This window comes from Monomorium pharaonis, chromosome 5, assembly GCF_013373865.1.
Source record: "Monomorium pharaonis isolate MP-MQ-018 chromosome 5, ASM1337386v2, whole genome shotgun sequence".
NCBI classification, from domain to species: Eukaryota; Metazoa; Arthropoda; class Insecta; order Hymenoptera; family Formicidae; genus Monomorium; species Monomorium pharaonis.
This window is the reverse complement of record NC_050471.1, coordinates 2,568,189-2,581,126: the sequence shown is the minus strand read 5'-3', so window position 1 is coordinate 2,581,126 and position 12,938 is coordinate 2,568,189. Positions and strand designations below refer to the sequence as shown.

General features: G+C 45.9%; 1 protein-coding gene across 1 annotated transcript in view; it reads right to left on the bottom strand.

Moving 5' to 3' along the window:
• LOC105834650 (mothers against decapentaplegic homolog 2) overlaps nucleotides 1-12,121 on the bottom strand; it is a 48,396-nt gene extending 36,275 nt beyond the window's left edge. The window contains exons 1-2 of the mRNA XM_036287581.1: nucleotides 11,126-12,121; nucleotides 2,280-2,330 (exon numbers count right to left, since the gene is read on the bottom strand). Coding sequence (XP_036143474.1) covers nucleotides 2,280-2,330; nucleotides 11,126-12,089 — 1,015 coding nt within the window. The 5' untranslated portion in view covers nucleotides 12,090-12,121. The remainder of the gene's footprint in view (nucleotides 1-2,279; nucleotides 2,331-11,125) is intronic.
• Between the last annotated feature and the right edge of the window lie 817 nt (nucleotides 12,122-12,938).

Genomic DNA, 12,938 nt, shown 5'->3' with positions numbered 1-12,938 from the left:
AACGTAAACCAATACTGGTCCAGATGGAGGCTGAACGGTATGGATCCTCCTTTATATAAAAGCGAGTTGTGCGTTCTCTATCGACAGGAGATATTGACCTCAGGCGGTATACACACAACACATCGAGCGTCCAGCGGTATTTCTCTCTCTCTCTCTCTCTCTCTCTGCTGTATAATATATAGACACACACTTAACGTCATCGCGAACGCATACAGCTCTGCTCTAATTGCAGACCCTGTTATTTCGTCACATTAAGCTTGTGGCACGCACATACACGTCAACGTCGACGAGATAGAGAGAGAGATGTTCATTCGCTACTATTTTTAATATTAAAAAAAAAACAATCAATGGTCTATTTTACAATGTAACGCTTGCGACAGTCTTCGAGATACCATTGTTTTTACCAATTACACGGCTGATATACACTTCAATCAAAGAATAGACAATCTAATTTTGTTTCTACAATTTATTCGAAATTATTATGTATATAAATTTGTACTCAAAACTTTCTTTAATAAAGGGAAATGCGGAATCTCGATTAATAATTAACGATTACTGTACAGAGTATTTTCGCTCGTGGCGTATAAAAAACAAATGATTACCCTTTTTCTTTAAAAGAGAATATACTGTCGTAGTCGTGCGTTCCCGCGAAATGAAAGGCGAATCTATCGATGATCGGTCGATCTGCGTGTTGTGAGCGTACTCACGCGTTCGCATCGATCCTGAGAGAACCAGTTTAGGTTTGGCCGCGGAAGGAGAGGAAGAGAGAAACGCACGGGAGACGGTAGTCGAATCCAGAGGAGGAGGAGGAGAGCGATGACGCGGGAAAGAACGAGAAGAAGACTTGATTGGCAGAAAGTATCGTCCCAGGCGATTCTTTATATCCGACAGCTCTTTGAGCATCTCTCTGTGATGCGTTTAAATTTACTTGAAGATGTATCTTATCAAGAGCTCAATCACAAGAAATAACGCAATCGGATTTTGGCAACAAAATTGTTATAATTCTTTGGAAAAAAAAAGTAATGACAAAAGGAAACTCGCAGCTTGATAATCAAAATTGTTTTGTTGCTAAATGTTAATATCGATGTCTCGTGTTTTTACTAGCGATATCGCTCAGCTTCCACCTGGTGGACTGGTATTGGTTAGCGGTTGATACATTGACCAACCGCTGGAACGGTGATATCTATGAAATCTATCGGCATACTGCGATCAACACGATCGGGTTACAGTAGTTATGATCATAAAGAATCGTGAGAGTAAAGTGCATATTATTTCGATTTGTCATTTACCCGAGTTAGTTTTATGTCTACATCTTTATGTAGTTGTAATATTAGATACATACAAACATATATGCATACATAATATAAATATATGTAAATTTATGCATTTATATATTTTCATAAAATTTTACAAAAATAGTTAATCCGTGAGATAATATTACTCTTCGCCTGATTGAGAACCCTCGATGTGTATGTGTGTATGTGCGTGAGACTAGAATGCTATCGTAAACCAGCCTCTATGCTGCGCGTCTGTTCTTGCTCAACTCCAATCTAATAAAATCGTCGGTTTTATTCGCGACGGAACGATCTATTTATCATTTCAGGAATCCGCAGTGGCGCGTAGCCGTGAAAAGTGTGAGAACCTCTGTGTCGTACGACCGGAATGTCACGTATTTGTCATCTTATAGATCTTCTCGGTAGCTTTTTTCCCCGCGCGTTTCCACTAGAGTTCTCGAGGCCCGAGGAAAAAAAAAGCATATCAATATCGTGCAATCTTATTGATCACATTCGTGCAAAAATTTATAAATAATTAACACACACTAATTACATTTGTGAACGATAACGTTGGAAAGTGCAGATTTCGTTAAAAAAAAAAGACGTATCACGAAGGGAAATAATCTGAGGTTGGATTAAAGGGACAGAGATCGACAAGTTGTCTAATGCGCTTAGACCACGTCGCAGGCTGTTCGCGCAATCTCTAACGCGTGTAGATTAACCGGCGTGGTTACCCGGAAATATGGGAACGTTGCCACTCGCGTCCATTCCGGATTATCCCCCAACCTTGCTTTGGGCTAGGTCGCGAAAGGCACGACACATGCGCTAGGAGAGGACGACCCCTCGCTGCTTGTACGGTAAACGTTTCCAAGTAATAAACACGAGTTATAGTCCGGCGAAAAGATTTAGCGCACACGTACATACATGCGTGTATATCAGACACTCGACACATACCCTGAGACACAGACATTCTTGACTATGGCGTGAAAGACGAAAGGTACTCACCTTCGGGTCTCAGTCTGTCGGCGATAAGGCAATACGGGGGTGGTGGCGACTCTGAAATAAAAAATGATAATAATGGTTAGGAAGATAAATCGATTAACTTGATATTTTAATTATATTTGACGTTCAAGTGATTAATAACGGTAAAATTAATATTAAATAAAGGAGCGTGTCAATAGAACCGTCTACAATCTGTGTTAATTTCGAGGTCTCTTCTTAAAGTTACATCCGCATCGATCGCGGGGGCACTCGAGAGGAACGGATTCAAGGCCCTGGTGACCTCTCGATTGAATCGAATTAATCGACATCGACGACGTGGACGCGAAATATCGCGATAAACGACGGGCGCCCGTTAGAGAAGTCCAGGCCAAAAGTGGCAGGTTCTATTATTAGCGCGGAGCGCCAGCGAAACCGGTATGCCATTTTTCGTCCTTTTACGTATCGCCCTGAAAGTAATAGAGGACAGACCGCGAATATCTCGAACGTCAAGGTAACCCGACGCTCCCCGTCTAGAGAACGAAATGCCGCGACTGACGAGACTTGACAATTACCTCTATCTTGGCATTCAATTTCTTTCAAATGGTTTTTGAAAATAATTTATATTTTTGCAAATTAAAAATAATTTTTTTCACACACAATTCGAAAGATTAGAAAATGAAAAAAAAATTTCGCGGAGATTATATTCTACAGAAAGTTGTATTTCGATAAAATGAATATTCTTTTCCTCTTTCGCGCGATTTTTAACTTTAATGCATATCGTCATTTTATAAGAAAAATGCATTTTATCGCCCGTGTAAGTAAAAATTTACAAGATACAACAATAATATTACATAATCGGCGATTGAAATCACAGATTGCAATCGGATATTACTGATACTGCATTCTGGCTCGGCGTATCTAAAATAACATTCGCTTTTCGAGCTCACTCCTCAAGCAAAGTACAGATTTGCCGCTTAATGATGGGACAGAGCCGAAATTCCTAGATAATAAGCGTGGCGCGGCGTCGACGTGTAATGGCCGCCTGTCGCGCCTACACGCGAATCTTCCTCGCGACTCGTTTCGCTCTTCGTCGTTCTCTCTTCTTGCTCTCTCTCTCTCTCTCTCTCTCTCTGTCTCGTGATCAAGCTCGGCTCGATCCCTCTCCAGAGTCGACCGGCCGTCGCGTCGCCGCCGCCGAGCTTTAATAAAGCCGGCGCGGCGTGTCACTCATCGACGCACTTCAAACTTCGGGCCAGAGTTGGCACGATTTGAATAACAAGATGGGAGCGCGATTTAAACGGCGATATTTCAGCCCCTAATTAAGGCACTTATATTAAACGCGCGGCGCTCCCGCGTGGCGGTTACGTAACCCGCGTCGGCCGCCGAGAGTCTCCTTCCAACCGAGACGCGCCTATTTCCAGGCTTGTTTATCCGATTGTCAGTCGCGGGAGATAAATTTTATTACATCCATTGAACCGCGTCGCGTATCGATCGCAAAGCAAAAGATACTGCACGCGAACGGTAGAAGGAGGAACGAAAGACGTTTTCCAGACCTTTGCCCTTCGAATAAAGAAGAAGAAACTGTACGTTCGTCAGCAAATTATTCTCTACAAATTGTGCCAAAAACGGTATGGGATACAAGAATACTATATAATTATTATAATTACTCTTAAAATAAAAATTTAGAGATTTTGTTTCATATATATAATTATATTTACATTTGTTAAATCAAACGATTAATTAAATTGATTAAAATGACAATTTATTGTTAGGCCTCGGACATCTGTATACAGTATGTGTGTGCATTCTATAAGAATAATAAAAATAATTCATGCTTGCATATCGCAATATAAATAACAAATTTAAAATTAATAATTCACAACTGCAACGTAATCTCAGTAAAATTCTCACCAACATAAACACATGTAATACTACTTATTTGTCATGTATTTTACGTTAGAAACTTTAAACAAGTAAATGTTTACGTACTGAGAAATAACGCTGCGTTTACATACTGCGCGATTAGAATATTTAAATTTGATAAATGACCCGGAAAACTAACTAGTGCACATCTGGCCGCTCGATCCTACAAAGAAATTGTGCCTTCGTGTATGAATGAATTTCGGAGTGCGGAAGAGGGGAGGGGGGAGAAGCGGAGAAAGTCCCTGCGCGCTTTACGCACTGAACCGCGCGCGGGGAGGGCGCGGCGATAAAAACCTGCGCTGCGACGATTTGCGTAATGACGACACACAGCCGCCGCCGTCGCCGCCGCTGTCGCCGCTGCTGTCGCCGACTGGCCGATAATAATCGATTCGCCAGCGTGAATTATTAACCGGTCGCCGCGGCAATGTGTGAACGAACGGCGGCGATGAACGCAGAAAAAAAAACGGAGGAGAAAAGAAGAGATAAAGACGGCGCGGCGTTACGAAAACAAGGCGCCACCGCGGGAGCGATTTACCACGCGATAAAACCGCCCCGCGCGGTTCGAAACGCGAAATTAACGTGCGCCGCCGATATCGACGATCGCGCGCTGTCCGGTGACAATGGTCGCGTCCGGTGTCCGTTTGCGAGCCAGCGAGGTTGCGCGTAAATTGAGCCGACGGGAAAAATAGGCGAGCGCCTCCGGTGCGGCGGCGAACGTCGCGCGGTGCACGCGTCATTGCATATTGAACACGCGCGTTATTTCGAGCGATGTGGGCTAAATGACGCATGCGTCACTCGCACGCTAAAATAAACGTGTACAATATAAAAAGAGAGAGGGAAAGAGAAAGATAAAAAAAAAATGTCCTTCTTGGGCACGATGCGATTTCTCGATGTCAAACTTTCCTTTTTCTTTTCTTTTCGTTTATATATGTAATACGAGTAAGGAGTAAGTATGTTTATTGCGCTTCGTTACGTCGCTCATCCGTGATAAACGTGCCGTCGAATTTTACACATCGCAGAATTGTGTACGATATGGAAGCGATAATCTTCGCGAATGGCCAACACGTGGAGGAGTTTTGCTGCGCGGAACATCATTTCTGTGCGCGGTCAGTCTTTGTTTTGAACAACGGGCTGTAAAGTATCTTCGGAATTCTACGCGATGCGCAGCGAGAGAGAACTCGAGATTCCTAGGAAACCTATTCCCGATCCGTCGAAATCACTAACACGCGCGCACCCAGAGATCGAGAATATAATAAACATTGGTACCAGCCAAGATTCCCGACGCCCTCGCTGTCCCCAATTCCGATGAGTCTCAAAAAATTTAAACGATCGAAGGTCAGCACTGCAGCAAGCAGGCGTACTTATGCTACTTTGGAGCCCTGAAAAATACAAACTACAATCGCAACAAAGTAGCAACGTCCTCCTGTGTGAATCATCGTTGAGGAATCGTCATTGTCATTAAAATAAATCTAAAAATTAAGTTGTATTTACGCACGGATAAGATCTGGCTTGCCAATAATCGTTAACAGGTGTTAAAAAATGGGAAAAAAGTGATTTTCGGAGCAGAGTATCGGAAATCCATTTAACGCCAGGATTTTTATCAAATAACCAATAGAGAGAAAGAGAGAGGGAGAGAGCCCGAGACTAATCGGAGAAGAATCGGTGCGATCTTCCGACCGCACAACACGACCCGAGTCGAGTAGGGTCGGAGCTTCGAGGGTATACCCGTCGCTCGCTCGCTCGCTCGCTCGCTTTGCCTGCCTGCCTGCCTGCTTTCGTGAAGTTCGACTCAGTTCGGTCAGCTCCTCGGCTAATGCCGGCTGGCCTCGACAATTAGCTGGCGCCAGCAATGACACGCAGCGGCGCCGGGCTGCGATCCCCTCTCTCTCTTCGCGGCCGTCGCGTCCCACCTCGTGCCCCCTCCCTCCCGCCGACGACGGCTCCCTTCCTCTCCGCTCGCCACCGCGTCGCTGCCCTTCCTACTAACCGCACATGCTCGACGGCGCCCCGTCCTCCGAGAGTCTGCTGTCCGCTCTTTCCCCCTCCCCCTGCCGCTAACTCTTTCGCCTTCTCGCCCGCTAAACTCGCCTCGCTTTCTCCTCGTCACCATCCCTCCTCCCTCTCTCTCTCTCTCTCTCTCTCTTTCTCTCTTCGCTTCGCGCGTCCGTCCATCCGTTGCGTCGCGTCTGCTCGCGTTCTCCTTCTCTCGCCGCCACCATCGCCTTGCCTTGGGTCGACCAACCCTTCCCACTCTCTCTCTCTCTCTCTCTCTCTCTCTCTCTCTCTTTCTCTCTCGCGCTACCGTCGTCTTTCCGCCAGCAGCGCGACTGACTCGCCCAATATACGTTTTATTTTTAGATTCATTTCCTTCTGGCCATAACTTTGATTGTGTGTGGCCATTGCTAAGTGCGAGCTCTCTCGCCTTCCTCGTCGTGTAATACGGGCCATCCTACCTGCACTCGCTTGATTTCTTTCTCCTACTCCTCCTCCGTTATATGCGTTGTTTTCAAATTCTCTTTCTTTCTGTTGTCGCCCTTCTCCCCGCCTGCCGTCAACGCCGAGAATCCGATCTGTCTTTCCGGAGCTGATGATGCGACTATTTCGTCGTCGTTTACCGCGCGCTTTCTCCCGCCTCTCTTTCCTCAAATGCGCCGGCGACTGCGCGCGCGCACGTGCTATTATTAGTGTGTGGAAACCTCAGCATGGAATTCGAAGGATCCGCTCATTTTCCTCGACGTCGCGCGCCGTTAATTACGAAACACGGCCGCGGGGGAAGATCGTTTATCTGCCGCGTGATCTTTTTTTCCGCGGCGGGCGGCGGAGGTGTCGCCTGGCGGCGCGGTCGCGCCTACGCTCGATACGATTTTCCGAGCAATAAACGCTCGATATTATCGATAAAACGTGCTCGCCGCGGCGCGCTCGACTGTAACGAATCGACGTCGTCGACGATTAGACCGGCCACCGGCGCCGCGCCGGTGGGCACTCGCGTGAATGGTCGCGCGTTACGGTGTCGCGCCTACGAGGAAAAAACCAGCGGGATTTTTCGATCGCGCTCGGCGATCTACGTACGGAGTAATGTCGTCTCTAATCTCTCCAACGATTAGGGGAATGTCGATATCGGACACTCGCCCGAGCTGATCTCATTAGCTTACGGCTCTGCCGTACGTGTTTGTGTGTGCGTGACGCGAGACGGGATTCTGCGGGATTTTTAACGCGTGGCGCCCCGTTCGATTTATCGCGACCACCGTGCGCGAGAACGAGACGAGTCGTTATAACGATACAATCCGCGAGACAGGAGTCAACATAATTAGTCGGACGTTTATTTATCGGCTCGATTAACGTGGGGCTTCTCCGCGTACGCGCGGAGGATCTCCCTATGCCACGAGAAATATTAAATGCACATGCCGCCTCGTTAATCTTATACGGGCTAAACCTGTTGTTGTTATAGAATATTATATAAAATTTTCTATTTATAATACGCGGGACCACGGGCGTGTCCCGCCCGAGTGTCCGTTCGAGCATGGCCGGCAACTTATATATGAAGTGTGTGGAGAATTCCACACTCGGATTAATCTGAGTGTGGAAATTCCACACTTGGAATTTGACCAATTTGTTCCAAAATTATTTATAAATTGTGACGCGAGCCACCGCCACGAATTGTAAAATTATATGGTCGGGATAGCCAAAAAAATTGCAACAAATTTTTATAAAATGGGGCTAATTTGAAAAATCAAATTCCTTGATTTATCAAACCAACGAATGACATATAATATTAGTGCAAGACAAGTTCAAATCAAATCTCTTTAAATTTATTTTGAACTTGTCTCCCATTTTATAAAAATTTGTTTGTTTTTTTTTGCTACCCCCTCCCCCTCTTAACCGATAGCAGAACTCTACACTCGAAATTTTGTTGAGTTGCCGACCCTGCGTTCAAGTGCGAGTGCACACGCACACGTTGTGTCCAACAGGCGCGAGTTAAAATTAAACTAAAAAACCAGATTTCGTGGTATACTGGACGTAATTCCCCGCGCATTGTATAACTTTTCCCCGCCTGAGCGATCGAGTCCGGCATTATTATGTTATTTGAATCTTGTAAGTTGTAATAAAAAAAATATATATTTGAAAATATGTCTTTTTAAACGTACTATACTATTAAATTTTTGATAACTCTATACACGTGAAATATTTAGCAATCGCGACAATATATTCTTTGATCGAAATACCGTATTGCCGTGGTTCACACGATCGAATTCGCTCGGCTTGGCGGCGGCGACGGCGGCGACGGGTTAAACGATCGCCGGGGTTACGTAAAGGCGCATTTTGCTGGCGCCTGCTCGTTCACTTCCTCTCTCGTTCCCTCCCGCTTTATAGGACGCGACGCTTTTTTGCGGTCGAAGTCACGTCGCCGAACGACGCCGGCGAAGGACCCGGGACAGTCACAGGCCGGTGCCACAAGGCCCATAAATGCGATGCTTTCTTTAAACGTGACGAATATACGGCGTAAACAGTACAAAGACGTGCGTCATACCCAGCGCACTTTACGCATTGTAAAAAATGTATGTAAAATTACAGAAAAAATAAATTATGTAAAATACACACAATTGATCGTGAAATATACACTGAGAAAAAAAATGTTAATTTGACTAAATTTTTCATCTAGATTAAATTTTTTCAGTTTAAGTATTTATGCAATTAACTTCAATACATAAAATACTTGAATTTCAATTTAAGTATTTACTATATATATTTGACTGAAATACACAAATAAAAATAGTTGAATTAAAGAAATTTAATTAAGTTGAAAAATTTCGTCAAATCAACAACTTTTTTCCTCAGTGTAGGTATAACATTTTTTTGTAGCGGATATTTTGAAAAAAGATAAACCGAAAACCTAGTTCTTGAGAGATGTTTACTGCCAGATTAGACACGGCACCGGCGATGGGCGCCGTATGCGATTTACTGTCGCGACGCAAAGACACCAAACGGCCGAACACACGCAGTTAGGAATTTTACAGTGTCCTTCGTTGTTTTATGATGGCTAGGACAAAGTGCCCTGCCATAGGGATAAGCGTTTCCCTGCGAAGGGACTCTCTCGACAGCCATCGGACTGGACGCATTTCTGCACTAAGATTCGGGTACACCAAATATACTTGATGTAATATCTAAATGTATAATAGAGTAATTTCTATTCATGACAAACCGCCCGTCTATCCACAACACATGTCCGGTATATATGTAAAAACATTCTGAAAGGTGCCTTAAACTTCAAAGTTCAATGTTCACGTCAAAAAATTACTAAATGTTTTGTATTAGCAAGCTCAATTTGACTGATGAGTAATAAAATAATATCGTTGTGCTAATTAAAAAGGTTGCTTGTCTAATCAAACATTTTGCTGAGATGGCAAAACTTTAATTAATAAAACGATATTATTTGATTATTATTCATATATTGACCTAATAACGCGTCTCTCTGATTTCGATTAAAAAATTTTTTTGTTTTGCTTTGCACGTATTGTATTTCGAACGCAATAAGGAAAATTATTTGAAACTTTATTAAAACATTTTCCTAACATTTACGTTTGTATATTCCCCTCATTAAGTTTTCATGGGAATACAGCTTATGCTGTCGAGCTTGTAAAAAGTTTACCTCGTTATTGGTTTCCGTTTTCTCACGATCCACGTTCGTCCTTTTAAACACATTCATCTGGTTCCTTTGTATGTTACAGAAATTCCTTGACAGGTATGAATAGATGATGACAATTTGGATTCTTATGGGAAAGCCGAATCAGGTAAACGTAAAATAAATCTCTCGAATGGGTCACGTATAATTTTTTGCACGGTTGACTTGACGTGAACTCTAAAAAGGCACTCGAAAAGGAGAAGAGCTTAAAAGCCTCTCATCAAACTCGAACGCCTACCTGCTGCTTTCAGAGTTCGAAAGGGAGAACGAGTTTAAATGAAAAATATATGTCGACGTTTTAAAACTAAATTTTATATGTATTCATTAATTCTCACAATTAAAATTAATGATGCCAATTATAATTTAATCTTGTGAATTTAATCATGAAAATCGAAGAAGAGATATTAACTTTTAGCTATAAGCGTTACTTTATACACCGCTGTCGTTGCTAACATTTTATATTGTAAAAATCTAATATTGATGTGTGCGATAAAATTAGCGAAATTTTACCCGTAATTTTACGGCAAAATATTCATCTGTCGTGGAAGTAACAGGTGTTTTCATTTCCCGTTTGCTCGGATTTCACGGGAATGGAAAATAGTCGGCGCCTCAGTGTGGCCTTCCACCTCGTGTACCGTCTATATTTGTATACATTTTGTACGTAAGCAGGTAGAGCACATCGGCCACCGCGGCTAACGTAATAATAAATTCTGTTTTACATTGGCCCGAGCCTTTAAAGGTCGTTAACGTTAAGCAGGTTTGAGCAGGTGACGATTGGCGCACACGGTGTTTGCGGCTTGGTGTTGTAACGTTACGACGTTAAATTATTCCGCCGTTTAGACACCGGCGACAACGGCTAGACACGTTCGGTGCATAATAAACAGACATCGTACGGCGAACAGTCCTCGAAAGGGACGCGCGTCGCTAAGGCGGCCCAATTTTTTTAGCCACTTTTAGCAATTGTAGATTTTGAAATTAGACGTTCAGCAAAATAATTAAAGTTTACGGCACATTATTTTTCTTTATGCTGGTAATAAATGTATAGTAAAAAGTTAATTTCAAGTGTCACCGTCGATTCGATCGGGCAAGTTTTTTTAGCCGGCGAGCAACGTCCGACGTCGAGAGTCGAGATACATTAGCGCGAATCAGTTACGTAACTAACTCTCGTGCTTATCGGAAGTTGCAATCGTTCTGTTCGATTTTATCTCTCGCGAGGTGCAACGCCAATAACGAGAAACATAGGAAGAGAGAAACGTTTTTCGCTTACCGGATCTGCAGAGCCGGCTCCAGTGGTAAGGGTTGCAGCATATGTATACGGGATCTTTAGCGGAATGACACATGGGTAGTCTCTTGAGCTCCGAGGAATGCTCGAGATCGGGCCACCGCCAGATCTGGCAGCAGAGCAGATGCGGATCGCCGGCGCCCCTCTCGACCGCCGACCTCCTCATCGGCGACGAAGCGGACGAGGAGTCCTCGGACGCGGAGCAACAGCTCTCCTGGTCGTCCTCGACCGAGGACGAGCGATGGTGCCTGGTGGAGCGATGATGACGATAGTGACGATAGCGGCGCTGATGAAAGTGACGATGACGATGCGGCCTGCTGCCGCTGCTGTTGCTGTTGCTGCCGTGATACTGTTGCTGCTGCTGCTGCTGCTGCTGGTGCTCGTGCTGTTGATCGCAGTACGACGGGTACTGATCCGATCGGTGCCGAGCACGCTCCACGAGGACGCACGAGCCCAGGTCGGCGCCGTAGCTCTCGACGGCGGCTAGCAACATCTCCAGCTGATTCTCTTTGAGCGACTTGAGGAGTTCCTTGCACCTCAGCAGCCGGCCGTGATCCAGCTGCTGCAGCTCGTCGTCATCCTGACTCGTGTCCCCGCCGCAGCAGCCCTGATGCAGTCTGCTGGAGGCGGTGCCACGTCTCCCCGCGTAGTCCACCGCCGCTGCTACCCTGCCGCTCGTTGTCGTCGCCGTGGTCGTCCTCCTCCTCCTCGTCGTCGTCGTCGTCGTTGTCGTCGTCGTCACTTTGTTGTTGTTGTCGTAGCCGGCGGCGGCGGCAACGACGGCGCCGCTCGCGTTGCTGCTGCTGCTGCTCGTGCTGTGATGAAACGTACGTGACGATGAATCCTCTTGAGCTTCACACTCGGTTTCATGCTCCCCGCGGACTTTGGCCTTGGAGAGCAGACGTTTAGTGAGCCCTGCCCGTTTGAGCCCGCTCCAGAACATCAACATGAAACAGGATTTGCGGTACGCGCATTTGGTGGCCAGTCCTTTTCAACGTAGCCGCCGTAGGAAAACAAAAGGAGAGAGACGGAGGGCCGCCGGATCTCACGCACGCACACGCACACACACACACGACGGAGGCTTCCTCCTTCTCCTTCTCCTCCTCCTCTTCTTCTTCTTCTTCTTCTTCTTCTTCCTCGTCTTCCGCCGCTCCCTTCGCTCTTCTCTTCAACAAGCATCAAATACGCACACCGTCAACGGAAAACACCTCTTCTCGGCGCACACGAAAAATCGCAGAGAGAGAGATGATGGAGCTTATATTCTCTTTTTCTCTCTCTCTCTCTCTCTCGCTCTCGCTCTCAGACACACACGGACACACAAAAGCACACGGCGACAACGCTCGCGATATTTATTTATGCCCGCGCGCGTATCTCGCGCGCACTTTGGATCACGGTCCCGAAATAGTGTGACAGTCCAACGCGGTGGCGGAGCTCCGTTTCACGATTCTTCTCTCTCTCTCACACTCTCTCTCTGTCCGACGTAGTAGCTCTAGCGTTTCTCTCCCGGCGATAACAAGTTTTTCGGCCGCGCGAACCGACCTTGAACTCTCATTTACCTCTCGTCCTTTTCGAAGCAACGCGGTTCCCCGCTTCCTTTCCTCTCGACGGGCAGCAACACCTCGCGACGCGACCCTTCTCGAATCGGAGGACAACAGTCTGCAGGATGCGGCGACGGGCCACTGTCGGCATCGCGGCGGCGACGGACGCGCAACACGCACCATGCGGCGCGCGCGATTTAAACGCGCGCGCGCGCGCGCGCGCTCACACGTCGGGCTCGCTACTGATAGATCGTCAATCG